This window comes from Heterodontus francisci, chromosome 48 (genome assembly GCF_036365525.1).
Source record: "Heterodontus francisci isolate sHetFra1 chromosome 48, sHetFra1.hap1, whole genome shotgun sequence".
Taxonomy (NCBI): Eukaryota; Metazoa; Chordata; class Chondrichthyes; order Heterodontiformes; family Heterodontidae; genus Heterodontus; species Heterodontus francisci.
In genome coordinates this window covers 10,624,419-10,647,490 of record NC_090418.1, presented here as the reverse complement: position 1 = coordinate 10,647,490, position 23,072 = coordinate 10,624,419, and the positions used below count along the sequence as shown (strand labels likewise).

Genomic DNA, 23,072 nt, shown 5'->3' with positions numbered 1-23,072 from the left:
TGCCTTCTTAACAGCCCTATTAACCTGGGTAGCAACTTTCAGGGACTTATGTACCTGGACACCAAGATCTCTCTGTTCATCTACACTACCAAGAATCTTCCCATTAGCCCAGTACTCTGCATTCCTGTTACTCCTTCCAAAGTGAATCACCTCACACTTTTCTGCATTTAACTCCATTTGCCATCTCTCAGCCCAGCTCTGCAGCCTATCTATGTTCCTCTGTACCCTACAACATCCTTCGGCACTACCCACAACTCCACTGACTTTAGTGTCATCCGCAAATTTACTAACCCACCCTTCTACACCCTCATCCAGGTCATTTATAAAAATGACAAACAGCAGTGGCCCCAAAACAGATCCTTGTGGTGCACCACTAGTAACTAAACTCCAGGATGAACATTTGCCGTCAACCACCACCCTGTGTCTTTCAGCTAGCCAATTTCTGATCTAGGAAGGATGGGTTGAATTAATCAGTTGAGATGATTTACCAAATCACGCTGCATTTCAGTCACTTGCTCCTGAGTTTTGGCCGCATGTTTGAGGAGCTGTCAGGTCAGAGGCTCTGTGTGGACATGGCCAATGACCTGATAGAGGTCCATGGATATCTTCATTCCACCTGAGTTTGTCAATGTCCCCCATATACTTGTGGCTTACTCCACTCTAAAGGCATTGCTGTGCTGATTTGAGGTAAAGGACTCTCCTGTTTCTCATTGACAGATCATTTCGTACAGCCGGAAAACTGACTGTCACCCTCAACAAGGACAGATCAAAGTTTGTCACTTGTCGGCTGCGAGCATTGGGGAGGACGAGCAGTTTAGTTATGAGCTGCTTAGTGAACTTCTCATGCTAAGGGCACATGACTAATTGTTAGGTTCTGAACTTCATACCAAGGGTGTCCTTGGGCAAATTGCCGATGTAGACCTCAACCTCTTCAAAAAGATTCCCTGCAAGTCTGAGGCAGCCTCTTTGACTTGGATGAGGTGGTAGGGGACATTAAGGATTTTAAATGACTGGGATGTGACTGGTGGTGATCCTTCAGGTTCCAGAGTCTGTACTGGCTACTGTGTTACATGAATGAATCCTGATGTGTATTATCAATGTTTGCAAGTGATGTTTTGTGCCAGTGAGAGCAGCAAGTTCCAAAGGGGCACTCGAAATGGATAGGCAGAGTGACAACTGCAGATGACTGAGGTTGTGCAATCCAGTCTGACAATAACAATTTGAGTGTGCTAAGTCACAATTTCTGACCAATGAGCTGTTGCAAGTGGTCAGAGGTTTTAAAATCTGTAGAAAATATTTTACTGAAATATGGGCCTTTTGCAAACATGATGGTACAGTTGTAGTGAACTTTGGTCCAAGACTCCTGTTTGGCAAAGTGCTTTCATTTTTGGGCACCACATCTGGGAAGGATGGAAGGATATTTCTGGCCATGGTTGAGTTGTAGTGCATGTTGAACAGAATGAATACTTACGGGGTGAAATTAAAGGTGAGTTACATAAACCTGTGAAGATGATTTCTAGAGTGGCTGAATCAAGGGCCTTTTAAATGTTAGCATTTAATAGGATAGATAGAGGGAGACTTTCTTCACGTGGGGAGTTAAAGGGAGCCAAACTTAATAGGTTATTATTCAGGAGTGAAATTGGGAAGAATTCTTTAACACAATAATACAAATGTGGAACTTTTGTTAACCCCACAGCAGACTGGATAATGGGTCAATTGGAACCTGAGACAGAGGCAGATTTTTAAAGGAAATGGAATTAATGGGCAAAGCAGCCCATGACTGACTTGAATGGCTAAAAATGGGACGGACCACCCGGCATCGACCTAGGTACTGAAAATGACAACCCTGTCGACCCTGCAAAGTCCTCCTTACTAACATCTGGGGGCTTGTGCCAAAGTTGGGAGAGCTGTCCCACAAACCAGTCAAGCAACAACCTGACATCGTCATACTCACGGAATCAGACCTGACAGACAATGTCCCAGACACTGCCATCACTATCCACGAGTATGTCCTGTCCCACTGGCAAGACAGACCCAGCAGAGGTGGCGGCACAGTGGTATACAGTAGGGAGGGAGTCGTCCTGGGAGTTCTCAACATCGACTCCGCACCCCGTGAAGTCTCATGGCATCGGGTCAAACGTGCACAAGGAAACCTCCTGCTGATCACCACCTACCGCCCTCCCTCAGCTGATGAGTCCGTACTCCTCCATGTTGAACACCACTTGGAAGAAGCACTGAGGGTGGCAAGGGTGCAGAATGTACTCTGGGTGGGAGACTTCAGAGTTCATCACCAAGAGTGGCTCGGTAGCACCACTACTGACCGAGCTGGCTGAGTCCTGAAGGACGCAGCTGCCAGACTGGGTCTGTGGCAGTTGGTGAGGGAACCAACAAGAGGGAAAAACATACTTGACTTCGTACTCACCAATCTGCCTGCCGCAGATGCATCTGTCCATGACTGTATTGATGGGAGTGACCGCTACACAGTCCTTGTGAAGACGAAGTCCCGCCTTTACATTGAGCATACCCTCCATCGTGTTGTGTGGCACTATCACCGTGCTAAATGGGATAGATTTCGAACAGATCTAGCAATGCAAATCTGGGCATCCAAGAGGCGCTGTGGGCCATCAGCAGCAGCAGAATTGTACAATCTGTAACCTCATGGCCCGGCATGTCCCCCACTCTACCATTACCATCGAGCCAGGAGACCAACCCTGGTTCAATGAAGAGTGCAGGAGGGCATGTCAGGAGCAGCACCAGGCATACCTCAAAATGAGGTGTCAACCTGGTGAAGCAACAACACAGGACTATCTGTGTGCCAAACTGCGTAAGCAGCATACGATAGAGCGAAGCGATCCCATAACGAACGGATCAGATCTAAGCTCTGCATTCCTGCCACAACCAGCCTTGAATGCTGGTGGACAATTAAACAACTAACTGGAGGAGGTGGCTCCACAAATATCCCCATCCTCAATGATGGGGGAACCCAGTGCGAAAGATAAGGCTGAAACATTTGCGTCCATCTTCAGCCAGAAGTGTCGAGTTGATGATCCATCTCGGCCTCCTTCTGAACTCCCCAGCATCTCTGATGCCAGACTTCAGCCAATTCAATTCACTCCGTGTGATATCATGAAACGACTGAAGGCACTGGATACCGCAAAGGCTGTCGGCCCTCAGAATATACCGGCTATAGTATTGAAGACCTGTGCTCCAGAACTTTCCGCACCCATAGCCAAGCTGTTCCAGTACAGCTACAACACTGGCATCTACCCTGCAACGTGGAAAATTGCCCAGGTATGTCCTGTACACAAAAAGCAGGACAAGTACAACCCGGCCAATTACCGCCCCATCAGCCTACTCTCAGTCATCGGTAAAGTGATGGAAGGTGTCATCAACAGGACCATCAAGTGACTCTTGCTTTGCAATAACCTGCTCAGTGACGCTCAGTTTGGGTTCCACCAGGGCAAACTCAGCTCCTGACCTCATTACAGCCTTGGTTCAAACATGGGCAAAAGAGCTGAACTCAAGAGGTGAGGTGAGAGTGACTGCCCTTGACATCAAGGCAGCATTTGACCGAGTATGGCATCAAGGAGCCCCAGCAAAACCGAAGTCAATGGGAATCAGGAGGAAAACCCTCCGCTGGTTAGAGTCACATCTAGTGCAAAGGAAGATGGTTGTGGTTGTTGGAGGTCAATCATCTGAACTCCAGGACATCACTGCAGGAGTTCCTCAGGGTAGTGTCCTAGGCCCAACCATCTTCAGCTGCTTCATCAATGACCTTCCTTCAATCATAAGGTCAGAAGTGGGGATGTTCGTTGATAATTGTACAATGTTCAGTACCATTCGCGACTCCTCAAATACTGAAGCAGTCCGTGTAGAAATGCAGCAAGACCTGGACAATATCCAGGCTTGGGCTGATAAGTAACACTCGCGCCACACAAGTGCCAGGTGATGACCGTCTTCAACAAGAGAGAATCTAACCATCTCCCCTTGATATTCAATGGCATTACCATCGCTGAATCCCCCACTATCAACAACCTCGGGGCTACCATTGACCAGAAACTGAACTGGAGTAGCCATATAAATACCGTGGCTACAAGAGCAGGTCAGAGGCTAGGAATCCTGCGGTGAGTAACTCACCTCCTGACTCCCCAAAGCCTGTCCGCCATCTACAAGGCATAAGTCAGGAGTGTGATGGAATACTCTCCACTTGCCTGGATGAGTGCAGATCCAACAACACTCAAGAAGCTCGACACCATCCAGGACAAAGCAGCCCATCCACCAACATTCACTCCCTCCACCACCGACGCACAGTGGCAGCAGTGTGTACCATCTGCAAGATGCACTGTAACAATGCACCAAGGCTCCTTCGACAGCACCTTCCAAACCTGCGACCTCTAACACCTAGAAGGACAAGGGCAGCAAATGCATGGGAACACCACCACCTGCAAGTTCCCCTCCAAGTCACACACCATCCTGACTTGGAACTATATCAACGTTCCTTCACTGTTGCTGGGTCAATATCCTGGAACTCCCTTCCTAACAGCACTGTGGGTATGCCTACACCACATGGACTGCAGCGGTTCAAGAAGGCAGCTCACCACCACCTTCTCAAGGGCAAGGAGGGATGGGCAATAAATGTTGGCCTGGCCAGCGATGCCCACATCCCATGCATGAATAATAAAAAAAAAGTAGCTTCAGAAGGAACGTGAAGAAAATGAAAGACAGGAGAAGGAACGAGAGCGAGAAAGAACATTACAGAAAGAATGCAAAGAAAGAGAGTGATGCGGGGCGACAGAGTAACCCCAGTGAAAGCATGGCCAATATGAAGGAGTATAATTCAGGGCTGGGTACAGAATTGTTAAAACTAGCTCAACTCATTCTAAAACTCAATAAGGAACATGTAGAAATATTTTTTTGTATCCTTTGAGAAACTGGCAAGGCAGCTAAAATGGCCAGCTGAGACCTGGCCTCTTTTACTACAGAGCAAGCTAACTGGAAAATCCAATGAAGTTTATTCCCTGTTGCCAGATGAGAGTTCATCAAATTATGAACTGACCAAAAATGCTCTCGGCGCATGTGAATTAATATCCGAAGCCTATCGGCAAAAGTTTCGAACCGTCAAGTAGCAAGCTCATCAAACTTATCTGGAGTTTGCAAGAAGTAAGCAGCTGGCTTTTGACCAGTGGCTGAGGGCTCTTAAAGTACAGCTCAGCTATGAGAATCTCAGAGAAGTCATCCTGTTAGAGAAATTTAAACACTCTCTCCCATTCTCCATAAAGACACATGTGGAGGAGCAGCAGGTTCAGGGAGCCCGGCAAGCGGCCGTTCTGGCCGATGAGTTTGCTTTAATTTATAAGTCTGTTTCCCAGGGGAGGACGTTTTCGAGTCACCCTCACAAATCCCGAAAGGACAAAGGGTGCGAAGGGGTTAGGATCCCGAGCAGTCTTGGGAGGAAAGAAAAGCAGGAGACGCAGAGGGCCCTCCTCGAGCCAGAAAGGAAGGTGCTGTGAGCAAGAGGACCTGCATACTTCCATTGTAATAAAGCAGGGCATTTAAAAAGCTGACTGCAGGAAGATAAAGGGAAAACCTGTACGGTTAATCAGGGCCCACCCGCTCAGTGAAGACGGGGACCCTGATGGAAAGTACGGCAGAACAAGCTGTGCCTTTAACGGCAGTAAGAGTGAGACCCAGGAAGCTTACGGCTGCAAGTGCAGCAAAATTTAATAAGATTCCTGAAGGTTATCAGGGATTTGTGTCTGAAGGGAAAGTAACCCCATAGCCCTCGAGTGGAGCAAGCAAGCCCATAGTGATTCTCAGGGATACAGGAGCCTCTAGATCCCTTTTCATGGGAAAAGGCCTGACCTTTCCCCCAGAGAGTGCAGTGAACACCACAATGGTGGTGAGTGGTATTGGAGGGCAGTGTATACCTGTACCTGTACACTGGGTACACCTGGAGTGCGACCTGGTTTCGGGACCACTGACCATAGGGATTGTCTCTAGTTTGCCTGTGGTCAGGGTTGACCTGCTCCTAGGTAATGATCTGGCAGGGGTGAAGGTGGTAGCACCCCCTCCACTAGTGAAAGAAACACCGCAGGAGGTCAGAGAGACAGGGCGGTGGAAGGAGACGGACCCCTGCGGTTTCCCTGAATGTGTAGTGGGTCAGGCCATGATCAAACCAACTCCCCCAGAGGAGACTGCATTGGCGCTGCAGGCAGATGACCATGAGGTCTGTCTATCTGAGACTTTCTTTGGAAAATTAGGAGACCCAGGGAATGAATTAAATGGATTTTTCCTAGCTGAGGCTCAGCGAGCCGACCCAGTATTGCGAGAGTTAGCACAGGCTGCCCAGTCTGAAAGTGAAGCAGAGGGAGTCCCTGATTGCTACTAATTAAGGAATGTGGTACTGATGAGGAAATGGAGTTCACCTCACAGACCGGAGAGCAAGGAGTGGACAGTAGTTCACCAGTTATTGGTGCCGCGGAGGTACCGGAGAGAAATATTGAGAAGGGCTCACGGGACTACAGTGACTGTACATGCCGGTATACTAAAGACCAAAGCCTGCATAAGACAGCGGTTTGGCTGGCCAAAACTCCACAAAGATGTGCTGGAGTAATGCAGGAGTTGCCAAATGCGCCTGGAAGATTTGGACCGCGCCTCACCCTTCTTCTACTCGCTGGAAAAATGGCGGGGGGTCCGTAAGCAGCTCGTTGAGCTGCTGGCCGACGACGGATCCTCCATCACGGATCCGGAGGGAATGGGCCTCCTGGTCCGTACTTATTACAGTGCGTTGTTCTCTCCGGATCCGTCCAGCGAGGATGCGCGCAGAGTTTTGTGGGAGGACCTGCTGCAGATCAGCCTGGAGGGCGCTGAAGGATTGGAGGCTCCGCTCACGTTGGCGGAGCTGACTGGCGACCTCCACCAGCTCTCAAGGGGCAAATCCCCAGGGCTGGATGGGTTGACCGTGGAGTTCCTCAGGGCGTTCTGGGACATCCTGGGGGACGATTACGCGCGGGTCCTGGGGGAAAGCCTGGCGACCCGGGAGATGCCCCTCTTGTGGCGCAGGGCGGTCATCGTCTTGCTGCCGAAGAGGGGCGATCTCCGCCTGCTTAAAAACTGGCGTCCGGTCTCCCTCCTCAGCACGGATTATAAGATCTTTGCCCGGGCTATGTCTACCCGCCTGGGCTCCGTGCTGGCCCACATGATCCACCCCGACCAGTCTACACGGTCCCGGGCCGGTCCATCCAGGACAACATCCACCTGGTCCGGGACCTGATCCATCTTTCCCAGAGGACTGGTCAGTCGGTCGCCTTTCTCTCCCTCGATCAGGAGAAGGTGTTCGACAGGGTGGATCACGACTACCTTTTCGGGACTCTGTGCGCTTTCGGACTCGGACCGCATTTCGTGGCCCGGGTCCGACTTTTATACGCCACCGCAGAGTGTCTAGCAAGGAGAGGACACGAGAAGTCATTGGCGGATAGGATCAGGGAAAACCCTAAGGCTTTCTATAGGTATATCAGGAATAAAAGAATGACTAGAGTTAGATTAGGGCCAATCAAGGATAGTAGTGGGAAGCTGTGTGTGGAATCAGAGGAGGTAGGGGAAGTGTTAAATGAATATTTTGCGTCAGTATTTACAGTAGAGAAAGAAAATTTTGTCGAGGAGAATACTGAGATTCAGACTACTAGGCTAGATGGGATTGAGGTTTACAAGGAGGAGGTATTATCAATTTTGGAAAGTGTGAAAATAGATAAGTCCCCTGGGCCAGATGGGATTTATCCTAGGATTCTCTGGGAAGCTAGGGAGGAGATTGCAGAGCCTTTTTCCTTGATCTTTATGTCGTCATTGTCGACAGGAATAGTGCCGGAAGACTGGAGGATAGCAAATGTTGTTCCCTTGTTCAAGAAGGGGAGTAGAGACAGCCCTGGTAATTATAGACCTGTGAGCCTTACGTCGGTTGTGGGTAAAATGTTGGAAAAGGTTATAAGAGACAGGATTTATAATCATCTTGAAAAGAATAAGTTCATTAGCGATAGTCAGCACGGTTTTGTGAAGGGTAGGTCGTGCCTCACAAACCTTATTGAGTTTTTCGAGAAGGTGACCAAACAGGTGGATGAGGGTAAAGCCGTGGATGTGGTGTATATGGATTTCAGTAAGGCGTTTGATAAGGTTCCCCACGGTAGGCTATTGCAGAAAATACGGAAGTATGGGGTTGAAGGTGATTTAGAGCTTTGGATCAGAAATTGGCTAGCTGAAAGAAGACAGAGGGTGGTGGTTGATGGCAAATGTTCATCCTGGAGTTTAGTTACTAGTGGTGTACCGCAAGGATCTGTTTTGGGGCCACTGCTGTTTGTCATTTTTATAAATGACCTGGAAGAGGGTGTAGAAGGGTGGGTTAGTAAATTTGCGGATGACACTAAGGTCGGTGGAGTTGTGGATAGTGCCGAAGGATGTTGTAGGGTACAGAGGGACATAGATAGGCTGCAGAGCTGGGCTGAGAGATGGCAAATGGAGTTTAATGCGGAAAAGTGCGAGGTGATTCACTTTGGAAGGAGTAACAGGAATGCAGAGTACTGGGCTAATGGGAAGATTCTTGGTAGTGTAGATGAACAGAGAGATCTTGGTGTCCAGGTGCATAAATCCCTGAAGGTTGCTACCTAGGTTAATAGGGCTGTTAAGAAGGCATATGGAATGTTAGCTTTTATTAGCAGGGGGATCGAGTTTCGGAGCCACGAGGTCATGCTGCAGCTGTACAAAACTCTGGTGAGACCGCACCTGGAGTATTGCGTGCAGTTCTGGTCACCGCATTATAGGAAGGATGTGGAAGCTATGGAAAGAGTGCAGAGGAGATTTACTAGGATGTTGCCTGGTATGGAGGGAAGGTCTTACGAGGAAAGGCTGAGGGACTTGAGGTTGTTTTCGTTGGAGAGAAGGAGGAGGAGAGGTGACTTAATAGAGACATATAAGATAATCAGAGAGTTGGATAGGGTGGATAGTGAGAGTCTTTTTCCTCGGATGGTGATGGCAAACACGAGGGGACATAGCTTTAAGTTGAGGGGTAATAGATATAGGACAGATGTCAGAGGTAGTTTCTTTACTCAGAGAGTAGTGGGGGCGTGGAACGCCCTGCCTGCAACAGTAGTAGACTCGTCAACTTTAAGGGCATTTAAGTGGTCATTGGATGAAAATGGAATAGTGTAGGTCAGATGGTTTCACAGGTCGGCGCAACATCGAGGGCCGAAGGGCCTGTACTGCGCTGTAATGTTCTAATTCTAATTCTAATTCTTATTCAAAGTTAACGGGTCCTTGACAGCGCCCCTTCGCTTTGTGAGAGGAGTGCGTCAGGGATGCCCCATGTCCGGCCAATTGTATACCGTCTGCGTGGAGCCCTTCCTCTGCCTGCTTCGCAGGGGGTTGATGGGATTGGCTCTGCACGAGCCGGCCGGTTGGTCACTTTGGCCCCGCCCCCTGTATTTGCCACCAAGATCCAGAAGAAACTCGTCGATTTCTTCTGGGGCAAGAGGAAACACTGGGTCTCTGCCGCGGTCCTGAGTCTCCCGATAGAGGAGGGCGGTCAGTCGCTGTTGTGCATCCGCACCCAGGCTGCGACTCTCCGCCTTCGGACCCTGCAGAGATACCTGTACGTCGAGCGTCCTCCTAGACGGTGTGCGCTGGCGACGTATTTTTCCGCCAGTGTCACTGCCTTCAAGACGACACGCAGCTCCTGGTGGAGTCCGTTAGCCGCGCCTCTCTGAGGGAGTTGCCTGTCTTTTACCGGGATCTATTCCGAGTCTGGAACATGGTCGCCTCCACCGCCGGTGGGGGAGCGCGTCGGCTGTCCGGGCGGCCGACTCCGGGGACGGTCCGACGGGCGGAAGAGTAGCCGAAAGCCCCGGGACGCCCCTCACTGTGGGTGCAGAGGGGGCTCGGGAGTGCGGAGCGCTCCCGGCAGAGCTGACCCCTGTTCGGCCAGAACTGCTCATCGGACCCAGGCCCCGAAACCCTCCTCGGGAGCCGGTCCCGCACAACCCGAGCCGCCTCTCGGAAATGCCCTCCGTGCCATTCCAATCGGCGCGGAGGGGTTTCCTGTACGGGCTGCTCCTGCACACTCTCCACTTCCTCGCCCTCGTCAGCCGGCCGGACACGCCCTGGCGGTCCGCGTTGCCATCTGGCGGCGAGGGGAAACCCCGATGGAGGTCTCTCTACGCGGGAGTCTTCCCCCTTTACATCGGGGACCTGGGGTGGAGGGTGCTGCACAGTGCAGTCCCGTGCAATAGGCTTTTAAGTAGGTTCACGGACTCCCAGGCCACCTGTACTTTCTGCGGCCTGGACGAGTCCGTGTTCCACATTTATACGGAGTGTGCGAGGTTGCAGCCCCTATTTGAGTATCTGAAGGGGCTGCTCCTCAAATTCTGGCTGCACTTCAGTCCCACGCTCCTGATCTTTGGGCACCCGGTGCGGAGGGGCTTGGGCCGGGAGGAGGATCTCCTCGTCGGTCTGCTCCTGGGCCTGGCCAAGGTGGCAATTCACAGGTCCAGGTTGCGGGCCGTCGGGGGGTCCGTCCTCCCCGATTGCCTGCCCCTCTTCCGCGGTTACGTTCGCGCCCGGGTGTCCCTGGAAAAGGAGCATGCGGTGTCCGCCGGTACGCTTGAGGCCTTCCGCGACCGGTGGGCACCGCAGGGACTGGAGTGCATTGTCGACGCCGAGAATGGCATTTTAATTTGAATTTTTTGTTTATTTATCTGGTTTTAATAAAGTTATTTTAAAAATATAAGTGTGTATATAAAGGGGGCCTGAAGAATAAAGGACCCCTCGACAAAAAAAAGAAAAAAAAAATGGGTTAGGTAGAGTAAAGCTCTCTCTTCACTGTCCCCATCAAACATTCCCCCCCAAAAAAAACGGGGGTTAGATACAGAGTAAAGCTCCCTCAACACTGTCCCCATCAAACACAGGTACAGCATGGGGTTGGCTGTTCTCTGATTGGGAAGCCTGAAAGAAAAAAAAAATGAAAAAAATATTAAAAAAGAAAAAATAAGGAAAAAAAAAAAAACGGGGTTAGAAACATGAGTAAAGCTCCCTCTACACTCTCCCTATCAAACACTCCCAGGACAGGGACAGCACAGGGTTAGATACCGAGTAACTCTTCCTCTTCACTGCACAACCATGTCTTCCAAATACCAACCTCTGGTAATCGCTCCCCCCCATTTCAGAACTCAAGCTCCAGTAACTCCAACCTGTGGACCCTCCCCTTCATTCACCCCACCATTGGCGGCCAGGTCTTCAGTCATTTAAGTCCCACTCTCTTGAATTCATTGAACCTCTGTCTCTCCACCTCTCTCTCCTCCATTAAGAGCCAGCTGAGAAGCCAGATTATTGATGAAGCTTCTGGTCACTCCTTCTTTGGCGCGGAGTCTCATTGTCACTGATTCCACCTCTGTGAGGAAACTTGGGATGTTTCTATATGTTAAAGGTGGGTTATAATTACAAGTTGTTGTTGTACCAGTGTGACAGCCTCAATTTCCCATCGTACCATTCATCACTGTGCACACACAGGATAATTGAGATTTCAGTTACTTTGCCTCGACTTTGGGTTTTTACTTTGGACGAAGGGTTTCCCCCTGGTGATATCATTCTAGTTATCAGCGGGTGCTGGGGAGCTTCTCGTGTTTTACAGTCTATGGGTTCGGGGCAATTGGAGTGGAGTTCAGTCCCAGACTGATCAACTGTAAGGTCCCCTCCACTCAAGTAGGGGGTTTCAAATTCCCTAATATCAACTGGGATAGTCTGAGTGCAAAAGGCTTAAAGGGGGCGGAATTCTTAAAATGCATACAGGAGAGCTTTTTGAGTCAGTACATAGAAAGTCCGACAAGAGAAGGGGCGGTTCTGGACCTAATTCTAGTTAATGAAGCTGAACAAGTAGTAGATGTGTCAGTGGGGGTGCATTTCGGGGATAGTGACCATAACTCGGTAAGATTTAAGGTAGTTATGGAAAAGGACAAAGATGGACTGCAAATAAAGGTGCTGAATTGGGGAAAGGTCAATTTCAATATGATAAAACAGGATCTGGCCAAAGTGGACTGGGAGCAGCTACTTGTAGGAAAATCTACATCAGATGTTCGCATAAATGTGAAGGGTAGGACCAACAAGTCCAGGAATATAAAGGATTGCATCAGGAAAAAAGGAGGCTTATGGCAGATTCAGAGTGCTGAAAACAGCAGAGGCCCGAGAGGAGTATAGAAAGTGTGGGGGGTACTTTAAAAAGTAATTAGGAGAGCGAACAGGGGACATGAGAGGCGGCAATCTGTGTGTGGAGCTGGAGGACATAGGTGAGGTTTTAAATGATTACTTTTCACCTGTGTTCACTATGGAGAAGGACGATGTAGGTGTAGAGATCAGGGAGGGGGATTGTGATATACTTGAACATACTAGTATTGAAAGGGAGGAAGTATTAGCTGTTTTTGTGGGCTTAAAAGTAGATAAATCCCCAGGCCCAGATGAGATGTATACCAGGCTGTTATGTGAGGCAAGGGAGGAAATAGCAGGGGCTCTGACACAAATTTTCAAATCCGGTCTGGCCACAGGAGAGGTACCAGAGGACTGGAGGACAGTGAATGTGGTACCATTATTCAAGAAAGGTAGAAGGATACACCAGGAAATTACAGGCCGGTGAGTCTAACATCAGTGGTTGAGAAACTATTGGAACAAATTCTGAGGGACAGGATTAACCTCCACTTGGAGAGGCAGGGATTAATCAGAGATAGTCAGTACGGCTTTGTCAGGGGGAGATCGTGTCTAACTAACTTGATTGAATTTTTCAAGGAGGTGACTAGATGTGTAGATGAGGGTAAAGCCGTTGATGTAGTTGACATGGACTTCAGTAAGGCTTTTATTTATTTATTTAGAGATACCGCACTGAAACAGGCCCTTCGGCCCACCGAGTCCGTGTCAACCAACAACCACCCATTTATACTAACCCTACACTAATCCCATATTCCCTACCACCTACCTACACTAGGGGCAATTTATAATGGCCAATTTACCTATCAATCTGCAAGTCTTTGGCTGTGGGAGGAAACCGGAGCACCCGGCGAAAACCCACACTGTCACAGGGAAAACTTGCAAACTCCACACAGGCAGTACCCAGAATCGAACCTGGGTCCTTCAAGCTGTGAGGCTGCGGTGCTAACCACTGCGCCACTGTGCCGCATTGGAGATTGGTTAAGAAGGTAAGAGCCCATGGGATTCAGGGCAATTTGGCAAATTGGATCCAAAATTGGCTTAGTGGCAGGAGGCAGAGGGTGATGGTCGAGGGTTGTTTTTGCGAGTGGAAGCCTGTGACCAGTGGTGTAACGCAGGGATCGGTGCTGGGAACCTTGCTGTTTGTAGTGTACATTCATGATTTAGACGTGAATATAGGGGGCATGATCAGTAAGTTCGCGGATGAGACGAAAAATTGGTGGTGTCGTAAATAGTGAGGCGGAAAGCCTTAGATTACAGGATGGTATAGATGGGCTGGTAGGATGGACAGAGCAGTGGCAAATGGAATTTAATCCTGAGAAGTGTGAGGTGATGCATTTTGGGAGAACTAACAAGGCAAGGGAATATACAATGGATGGTAGAACCATAGGAAGTACAGAGAGTCAGAGGGACCTTGGTGTACTTGTGCAAAGATCACTGAAGGCAGCAGCACAGGTAGATAAGGTAGTTAGGAAGGCATATGAGATACTTGCCTTTATTAGCCGAGGTATAGAATATAAGAGCAGGGAGGTGATGGAGCTGTATAAAACACTAGTTAGGCCACAGCTGGAGTACTGTGTACAGTTCTGGGCACCACACTACAGGAAGGATGTGATTGCACTGGAGAGGGTGCAGAGGAGATTCACCAGGATGTTGCCTGGGCTGGAGCATTTCAGCTATGAAGAGAGACCAGAAAAGGCTAGGGTTGTTTTCCTTCGAGCAGAGAAGGCTGAGGGGGGACATGATTGAGGTATACAAAATTATGAAAGCCATGGATAGATTAAATAGGAAGAAACGTTTTCCCTTAGCGGAGGGGTCAATAAACAGGGGGCATAGATTTAAGGTAAGGGGCAGGAGATTTAGGGTGCATTTGAGGTAAAGAATTTTCACCCAGAGGGTGGTTGGAATTTGGAACGCACTGCCTGAAGAGGTGGTAGAGGCAGGAACCCTCACAACATTTAAGAAGTGTTTAGATGAGCACTTGAAATGTCATAGCATACAAGGCTACGGGCCAAGTGCAGGAAAATGGGACTACAATAGTTAGGTGCTTGATGACCGGCACAGTTAGGATGGGCCGAAGGGCCTGTTTCTGTGCTGTTTGACTCTGACTCTATGATCAATTATCAAAGCCACGTTAGATTGTTGTATTAATGGTTCCCTTCAACATGAGAAATTGTGGAGCTGATTTCTGTCAGGTGACACTGGGCCAACTCAGAGTCACTCCTATTGGTCTAAATAAAATAGGCCCTCCAACCAATACATCTATGAGTTCTGTCATTGGTTGTAAATTGTGGAGATTGGGGCTGGTTAATTGGCTCAATGTTGCTGCTTCTGGGATCATTGGTGTCAGGTGACTGCAGTTTGTGTGTATAAAAGGAGCTGGTTGGTGGGTGAAGGGATGGTTGAGTTGTTTGGTATCATGGGGGATTTTGTAATGAGGGGTTTGTTCCCAGTGCTGGTGTTAGTTGGAGTTGTCTGTTGCTCTGATACTTGGCAACAGTTTCGAGACCAGAGGTTTCCATGGGGAAGAGTAAAAGCCACCCCTGTGCCTCAGAGAGTCCCTCCAACTGGGTCTCCCTTTGGTTCCCATTTCCGTGTGTCTGAGGGTCGAAGTGTGTCTCCACTGCAGACTGTGACGGTGCAGTGTGGAGAGCAGAACCTGCTGGTCAGGGTCCAGATGGATTTATTTGGAACCAGGCACCTGATTAAAGCTGCTGACCTGACCCTGGGGACAGCAGGTTGTCGGCCGACCAGGATCTACTCTCAGAACCACACTGTCCTCTTTGACTATGGGCTCCATGACTGTGGCAGCAGATTGCAGGTAATGAGTCCTTGACTCTTGTTCTAAACTTCATGTGTACACTTTCAACACTGATTTCCTGAACATTCATGAAGACTTGTTCCTGTCTGTGTACTGTCCCTCTGTTAACATTCACCCTAACTATTTATTTTGTTTTTGGTAAGTATTGGAAAGAAGCTTGTCACTCAGATGTTGTTGCTTTCTTTAACTTGTATCACCTGCTCTCAAATCTTGTTCTGTTTTCTTCAAGCTAGTCCTTCCTTTCCTGTCTCTCATTGACACCTGCTTCCTCCATTCAGTCAAGAAATTCCATCTTGTGTGGCTTCCATTTTTGAAGGCTAAACCAGTGCAGTTGGGTTTTAATATATTCAAGGCAGCTCTGTTTTTGGTGTTTCGATTTGAGCAATTACAGCTGAGAATTACTTCAGTGAGTCCATGAATAATGGTTTGGTGTTCCAGAGCAGGGTAACTGGCAGCTCACTTGGATGTTTACATGGGAGCTCTTTCTGTGGGATTTAGGGTTTTTGGTTTGCAAGCTGGAAGTGTCCTCCAATAAAGGGGGATCGAACAGAGTTACAGGGAGTGCTTGAGTAGCTAGTTCAATACCAATATTCAGCAATTCCTGTTGCTGACCAATATAGATAAATATCTTCCATTGAGATCAGTTCATCAATTCCTTTACCTGATGTCTTTCAGATGGCTGGAGATTTCCTGGTCTACACCACCCACCTGAACCACACCCCCCAGTATCATGGATCTGTCATTGTGAGAACAAATGGAGCTGTCGTTCCCATTGAGTGTCATTATTTTAGGTAATAGATGAGTGATTTTTATTAATGAATTTTCAGTCCAATGCAAGTTCTCTGAAGTTGTCCTAAAATAACTCTCCTTTCCTTCCAGGAAGGGCAATGTGAGCAGTAACGCCATCAAGCCCACCTGGATCCCATTCAGCTCCACCAAGTCTGGAGAAGGGCATCTGTCATTCTCTCTGCGCCTAATGAATGGTATGTGATGGGTGGATGGGGAGTGATTTCCTGTACTCACCCACTGGGAGTTGTACCCACTGTCTCCAACCCTTGCCCTCTTGTACTTCAGATGACTGGCTTACAGAGCGCACCTCGACTGTCTACTACCTGGGTGACCTCATTCACATTGAGGCCTCTGTTTCAATGACCAACCACATGCCCCTGAAGCTCTACATTGACCGCTGTGTAGCTACATTGAGCCCAGACAAGGATTCCACCCCGAGATACAGCATCATTGACTACAATGGGTAAGGAGCTCTCTGCTTTCTCCAGCTGCTCCCATCTCAATGGCTTCACTTGATTCCCTTCATGTCCCTTTTTGAATCTTTCTCCAGTTGCCTCCTGGACAGCAAAGCTGAGGACTCCTTTTCAACCTTCGTGTTGCCAAGAGACGAGCGTGAGCTGGACAAGCTGCGGTTTGACCTGGATGCTTTCCGCTTCTTTGGAGATGACCGTTCCTTGGTAAGTGGAAGCTGATCATTGGGCTCTCCATATTGGGAGGTGTCACTAAGTTTGTTGTGCTGACATTTATGTCCCAGATTTTCATCACCTGTCACCTGAAAGTTGCTCCAGTGGATTGGAGAGATTCCATGAACAAAGCTTGTACTTTCCAGAAGATGCAGAATGTGTAAGTTCCTTTTCTCTTCAATGTTGTTTGGAAGGGTGGACAACCTGGTTGATCAACTGTTTCTCTTGTTTAGCTGGACCCCATTGGAGGAATCCAACAATGACATTTGTGCCTGTTGCCATGTGGGTAACTGTGGTGCCACAAGGGAGTTCCGATTTCCTTCCAGAGGAAGGAGGGATCTTGTACCTGAAGCTGGTAGGACATTGATCCTCTAGATGTGGGAGATCTCCCTTTACCCCCTCTAACTGGCATGTTTGATATTGCAGAGAGTGAAGCTGGATTGAAGTGGGAGGGTGAGGCCTCACTTGGACCCCTGGTCATTCTGGATCCTGAGGTGACTGACCTGGCAACTGAGTCCTTGAATGAGGTTGAGCGAAGGCTGCAGGAGAGGTCTCCAGGTGGTGAGTTGGCTGACTGCTAGTTTCCATTTTCCCCTCAGTGTTTCCTTCACTAACCATTGGTTTCTCATTGCTTTGTAGGTGTGGAGTCTGAGGTGGTCCTGATTGTGGCCCTGACTGTGATAGCTGTCTGTCTGATCTCTGCTTTATTGATCGCCTTGTTCCTGTACAGGAAACACAAGCAAACTCCGATCAACTAGTTATTGAATTATCAATAAAGTAATCATTACATGTATCTTTGCCTTTTTCATTTCACAAGTCCAATGAAGATGCCATGAGCCCAGTTAGGTGATACTGATGCATTTTTATTATTGAAGTCGACCAATTTCACTGACCTGTGCAGGGTTTGGACTAGCAAATTGCAGCCTGGCCAATTTTTTTATTTTTTTTTAGAGATTAGAACATTACAGCGCAGTACAGGCCATTTGGTGCTTGATGTTGTGCCGACCTGTGAAACCATCTGACCTACACTATTCCATTTTCATCTATCTATCCAATTAGCACTTCAATGCCCTTAAAGTTGGCGAGTCTACTACTGTTGCAGGCAGGGCGTTCCACGCCCCTACTACTCTGGGTAAAGAAACTACCTGTAACATCTGTCCTATATCTATGTCCCCTCATGTTTGCCATCACCATCCGAGGAAAAAGACTCTCACTATCCACCCTATCTAACCCTCTGATTATCTTATATGACTCTATTAAGTCACCTCTCCTCCTCCTTCTCTCCAACAAAAACAACCAAGTCCCTCAGCTTTTCCTCATAAGACCTTCCCTCCATACCAGGCAACATCCTAGTAAATCTCCTCTGCACCCTCTCCAAAGCTTCCTCATTCTTCCCATAATGCGGTGACCAGAACTGCACACAATACTCCAGGTGCGGCCTCACCAGAGTTTTGTACAGTTGCAGCATAACCTCGTGGCTCCGAAACTCAATTTTCCCCCTACTAATAAAAGCTAACACACCATATGCCTTCTTAACAGCCCTATTAACCTGGGTAGCAACTTTCAGGGACTTATGTACCTGGACACCAAGATCTCTCTGTTCATCTACACTACCAAGAATCTTCCCATTAGCCCAGTACTCTGCATTCCTGTTACTCCTTCCAAAGTGAATCACCTCACACTTTTCCGCATTTAACTCCATTTGCCATCTCTCAGCCCAGCTCTGCAGCCTATCTATGTTCCTCTGTACCCTACAACATCCTTCGGCACTACCCACAACTCCACTGACTTTAGTGTCATCCGCAAATTTACTAACCCACCCTTCTACACCCTCTTCCAGGTCATTTATAAAAATGACAGACAGCAGTGGCCCCAAAACAGATCCTTGTGGTGCACCACTAGTAACTAAACTCCAGGATGAACATTTGCCGTCAACCACCACCCTCTGTCTTTCAGCTAGCCAATTTCTGATCTAGGAAGGATGGGTTGAATTAATCAGTTGAGATGATTTACCAAATCACGCTGCATTTCAGTCACGTGCTCCTGAGTTTTGGCCGCATGTTTGAGGAGCTGGCAGGTCAGAGGCTCTGTGTGGACATGGCCAATGACCTGATAGAGGTCCATGGATATCTTCATTCCACCTGAGTTTGTCAATGTCCCCCATATACTTGTGGCTTACTCCACTCTAAAGGCATTGCTGTGCTGATTTGAGGTAAAGGACTCTCCTGTTTCTCATTGACAGATCATTTCGTACAGCCAGAAAACTGACTGTCACCCTCAACAAGGACAGATCAAAGTTTGTCATTTGTCGGCTGCGAGCATTGGGGAGGACGAGCAGTTTAGTTATGAGCTGCTTAGTGAACTTCTCATGCTAAGGGCACATGACTAATTGTTAGGTTCTGAACTTCATACCGAGGGTGTCCTTGGGCAAATTGTCGATGTAGACCTCAACCTCTTCAAAAAGATTCCCTGCAAGTCTGAGGCAGCCTCTTTGACTTGGATGAGGTGGTAGGGGACATGAAGGATTTTAAATGACTGGGATGTGACTGGTGGTGATCCTTCAGGTTCCAGAGTCTGTACTGGCTACTGTGTTACATGAATGAATCCTGATGTGTATTATCAATGTTTGCAAGTGATGTTTTGTGCCAGTGAGAGCAGCACGTTCCAAAGGGGCACTCGAAATGGATAGGCAGAGTGACAACTGGAGATGACTGAGGTTGTGCAATCCAGTCTGACAATAACAATTTGAGTGTGCTAAGTCACAATTTCTGACCAATGAGCTGTTGCAAGTGGTCAGAGGTTTTAAAATCTGTAGAAAATATTTTACTGAAATATGGGCCTTTTGCAAACATGATGGTACAGTTGTAGTGAGCTTTGGTCAAAGACTCCTGTTTGGCAAAGTGCTTTCATTTTTGGGCACCACATCTGGGAAGGATGGAAGGATATTTCTGGCCATGGTTGAGTTGTAGTGCATGTTGAACAGAATGAAGACTTACGGGGTGAAATTAAAGGTGAGTTACATAAACCTGTGAAGATGATTTCTAGAGTGGCTGAATCAAGGGCCTTTTAAATGTTAGCATTTAATAGGATAGATAGAGGGAGACTTTCTTCACGTGGGGAGTTAAAGGGAGCCAAACTTAATAGGTTATTATTCAGGAGTGAAATTGGGAAGAATTCTTCAACACAATAATACAAATGTGGAACTTTTGTTAACCCCACAGCAGACCGGATAATTGGTCAATTGGAACCTGAGACAGAGGCAGATTTTTAAAGGTATTAAAGGAAATGGAATTAATGGGCAAAGCAGCCCAAGACTGACTTGAATGGCTAAAAATGGGGCGGACCACCCGGCATCGACCTAGGTACTGAAAACGACAACCCTGTCGACCCTGCAAAGTCCTCCTTACTAACATCTGGGGGCTTGTGCCAAAGTTGGGAGAGCTGTCCCACAAACCAGTCAAGCAACAGCCTGACATCGTCATACTCACGGAATCAGACCTGACAGACAATGTCCCAGACACTGCCATCACTATCCACGAGTATGTCCTGTCCCACTGGCAAGACAGACCCAGCAGAGGTGGCGGCACAGTGGTATACAGTAGGGAGGGAGTCGTCCTGGGAGTTCTCAACATCGACTCCGCACCCCGTGAAGTCTCATGGCATCGGGTCAAACGTGCACAAGGAAACCTCCTGCTGATCACCACCTACCGCCCTCCCTCAGCTGATGAGTCAGTACTCCTCCATGTTGAACACCACTTGGAAGAAGCACTGAGGGTGGCAAGGGTGCAGAATGTACTCTGGGTGGGAGACTTCAGAGTTCATCACCAAGAGTGGCTCGGTAGCACCACTACTGACCGAGCTGGCTGAGTCCTGAAGGACGCAGCTGCCAGACTGGGTCTGTGGCAGTTGGTGAGGGAACCAACAAGAGGGAAAAACATACTTGACTTCGTACTCACCAATCTGCCTGCCGCAGATGCATCTGTCCATGACTGTATTGATGGGAGTGACCGCTACACAGTCCTTGTGAAGACGAAGTCCCGCCTTCACATTGAGCATACCCTCCATCGTGTTGTGTGGCACTATCACCGTGCTAAATGGGATAGATTTCGAACAGATCTAGCAATGCAAATCTGGGCATCCAAGAGGCCCTGTGGGCCATCAGCAGCAGCAGAATTGTACAATCTGTAACCTCATGGCCCGGCATGTCCCCCAGTCTACCATTACCATCGAGCCAGGAGACCAACCCTGGTTCAATGAAGAGTGCAGGAGGGCATGTCAGGAGCAGCACCAGGCATACCTCAAAAAGAGGTGTCAACCTTGCGTAAGCAGCATGCGATAGACAGAGCGAAGTGATCCCATAACCAACGGATCAGATCTAAGCTCTGCATTCCTGCCACAACCAGCCTTGAATGCTGGTGGACAATTAAACAACTAACTGGAGGAGGTGGCTCCACAAATATCCCCATCCTCAATGATGGGGGAACCCAGTGCGTAAGATAAGGCTGAAGAATTTGCGTCCATCTTCAGCCAGAAGTGTCGAGTTGATGATCCATCTCGGCCTCCTCCTGAACTCCCCAGCATCACAGATGCCAGACTTCAGCCAATTCGATTCACTCCGCGTGATATCAAGAAACAGCTGAAGGCACTGGATACTGCAAAGGCTGTCGGCCCTCACAATATACCGGCTATAGTATTGAAGACCTGTGCTCCAGAACTTTCCGCACCCATAGCCAAGCTGTTCCAGTACAGCTACAACACTGGCATCTACACTGCAATGTGGAAAATTGCCCAGGTATGTCCTGTACACAAAAAGCAGGACAAGTCCAACCCGGCCAATTACCGCCCCATCAGTCTACTCTCAGTCATCAGCAAAGTGATGGAAGGTGTCATCAACAGTACCATCAAGTGACTCTTGCTTTGCAATAACCTGCTCAGTGACGCTCAGTTTGGGTTCCACCAGGGCAAACTCAGCTCCTGACCTCATTACAGCCTTGGTTCAAACATGGACAAAAGAGCTGAACTCAAGAGGTGAGGTGAGAGCGACTGCCCTTGACATCAAGGCAGCATTTGACCGAGTATGGCATCAAGGAGCCCTAGCAAAACCGAAGTCAATGGGAATCAGGGGGAAAACCCTCCGCTGGTTAGAGTCACACCTAGTGCAAAGGAAGATGGTTGTGGTTGTTGGAGGTCAATCATCTGAGCTCCAGGAAATCACTGCAGGAGTTCCTCAGGGTAGTGTCCTCGGCCCAACCATCTTCAGCTGCTTCATCAATGACCTCCCTTCAATCATAAGGTCATAAGTGGGAATGTTCGCTAATTTTGCACAATGTTCAGTACCATTCGCAACTCCTCAGATACTGAAGCAGTCCGTGTAGAAATGCAGCAAGACCTGAACAATATCCAGGCTTGGGCTGATAAGTAACACTCGCGCCACACAAGTGCCAGGTGATGACCGTCTTCAACAAGAGAGAATCTAACCATCTCCCCTTGATATTCAATGGCATTACCATCGCTGAATCCCCCACTATCAACAACCTCGGGGCTACCATTGACCAGAAACTGAACTGGAGTAGCCATATAAATACCGTGGCTACAAGAGCAGGTCAGAGGCTAGGAATCCTGCGGTGAGTAACTCACCTCCTGACTCCCCAAAGCCTGTCCGCCATCTACAAGGTATAAGTCAGGAGTGTGATGGAATACTCTCCACTTGCCTGGATGAGTGCAGATCCAACAACACTCAAGAAGCTCGACACCATCCAGGACAAAGCAGCCCATCCACAAACATTCACTCCCTCCACCACCGACGCACAGTGGCAGCAGTGTGTACCATCTGCAAGATGCACTGTAACAATGCACCAAGGTTCCTTCGACAGCACCTTCCAAACCTGCGACCTCTAACACCTAGAAGGACAAGGGCAGCAAATGCATGGGAACACCACCTGCAAGTTCCCCTCCAAGTCACACACCATCCTGACTTGGAACTATATCAACGTTCCTTCACTGTTGCTGGGTCAAATCCTGGAACTCCCTTCCTGACAACAGCACTGTGGGTATGCCTACACCACATGGACTGCAGCGGTTCAAGAAGGCAGCTCACCACCACCTTCTCAAGGGCAAGGAGGGATGGGCAATAAATGTTGGCCTGGCCAGCGATGCCCACATCCCATGCATGAATAATAAAAAAAAAGTAGCTTCAGAAGGAACGTGAAGAAAATGAAAGACAGGAGAAGGAACGAGAGCGAGAAAGAACATTACAGAAAGAATGCAAAGAAAGAGAGTGATGCGGGGCGACAGAGTAACCCCAGTGAAAGCATGGCCAATATGAAGGAGTATAATTCAGGGCTGGGTACAGAATTGTTAAAACTAGCTCAACTCATTCTAAAATTCAATAAGGAACATGTAGAAATATTTTTTTGTATCCTTTGAGAAACTGGCAAGGCACCTAAAATGGCCAGCTGAGACCTGGCCTCTTTTACTACAGAGCAAGCTAACTGGAAAATCCAATGAAGTTTATTCCCTGTTGCCAGATGAGAGTTCATCAAATT

The 23,072-nt window shown here is 48.5% G+C and overlaps 1 protein-coding gene across 1 annotated transcript; it reads left to right on the top strand.

Annotated features, from left to right (window-relative positions):
- The first annotated feature begins 14,852 nt into the window (after positions 1-14,852).
- On the top strand, positions 14,853-17,285 carry LOC137357432 (zona pellucida sperm-binding protein 3-like). Its single transcript, XM_068023777.1, has 9 exons — positions 14,853-15,055; positions 15,731-15,846; positions 15,935-16,038; positions 16,130-16,307; positions 16,395-16,521; positions 16,599-16,687; positions 16,761-16,882; positions 16,963-17,088; positions 17,167-17,285. Exons 1-9 carry the CDS (start codon positions 14,912-14,914, stop codon positions 17,283-17,285), a joined length of 1,125 nt encoding a protein of 374 aa, XP_067879878.1. The 5' UTR covers positions 14,853-14,911.
- Positions 17,286-23,072: the final 5,787 nt, after the last annotated feature.

Coding starts and splice junctions, on each gene's coding strand:
- LOC137357432 (XM_068023777.1), top strand. CDS start 14,912: ATGGATTTATTTGGAACCAGGCACCTGATTAAAGCTGCTGACCTGACC. Junction 16,308..16,394: donor AGCATCATTGACTACAATGG/GTAAGGAGCTCT, acceptor ATCTTTCTCCAG/TTGCCTCCTGGACAGCAAAG. Junction 16,688..16,760: donor TTCCAGAAGATGCAGAATGT/GTAAGTTCCTTT, acceptor TCTCTTGTTTAG/CTGGACCCCATTGGAGGAAT.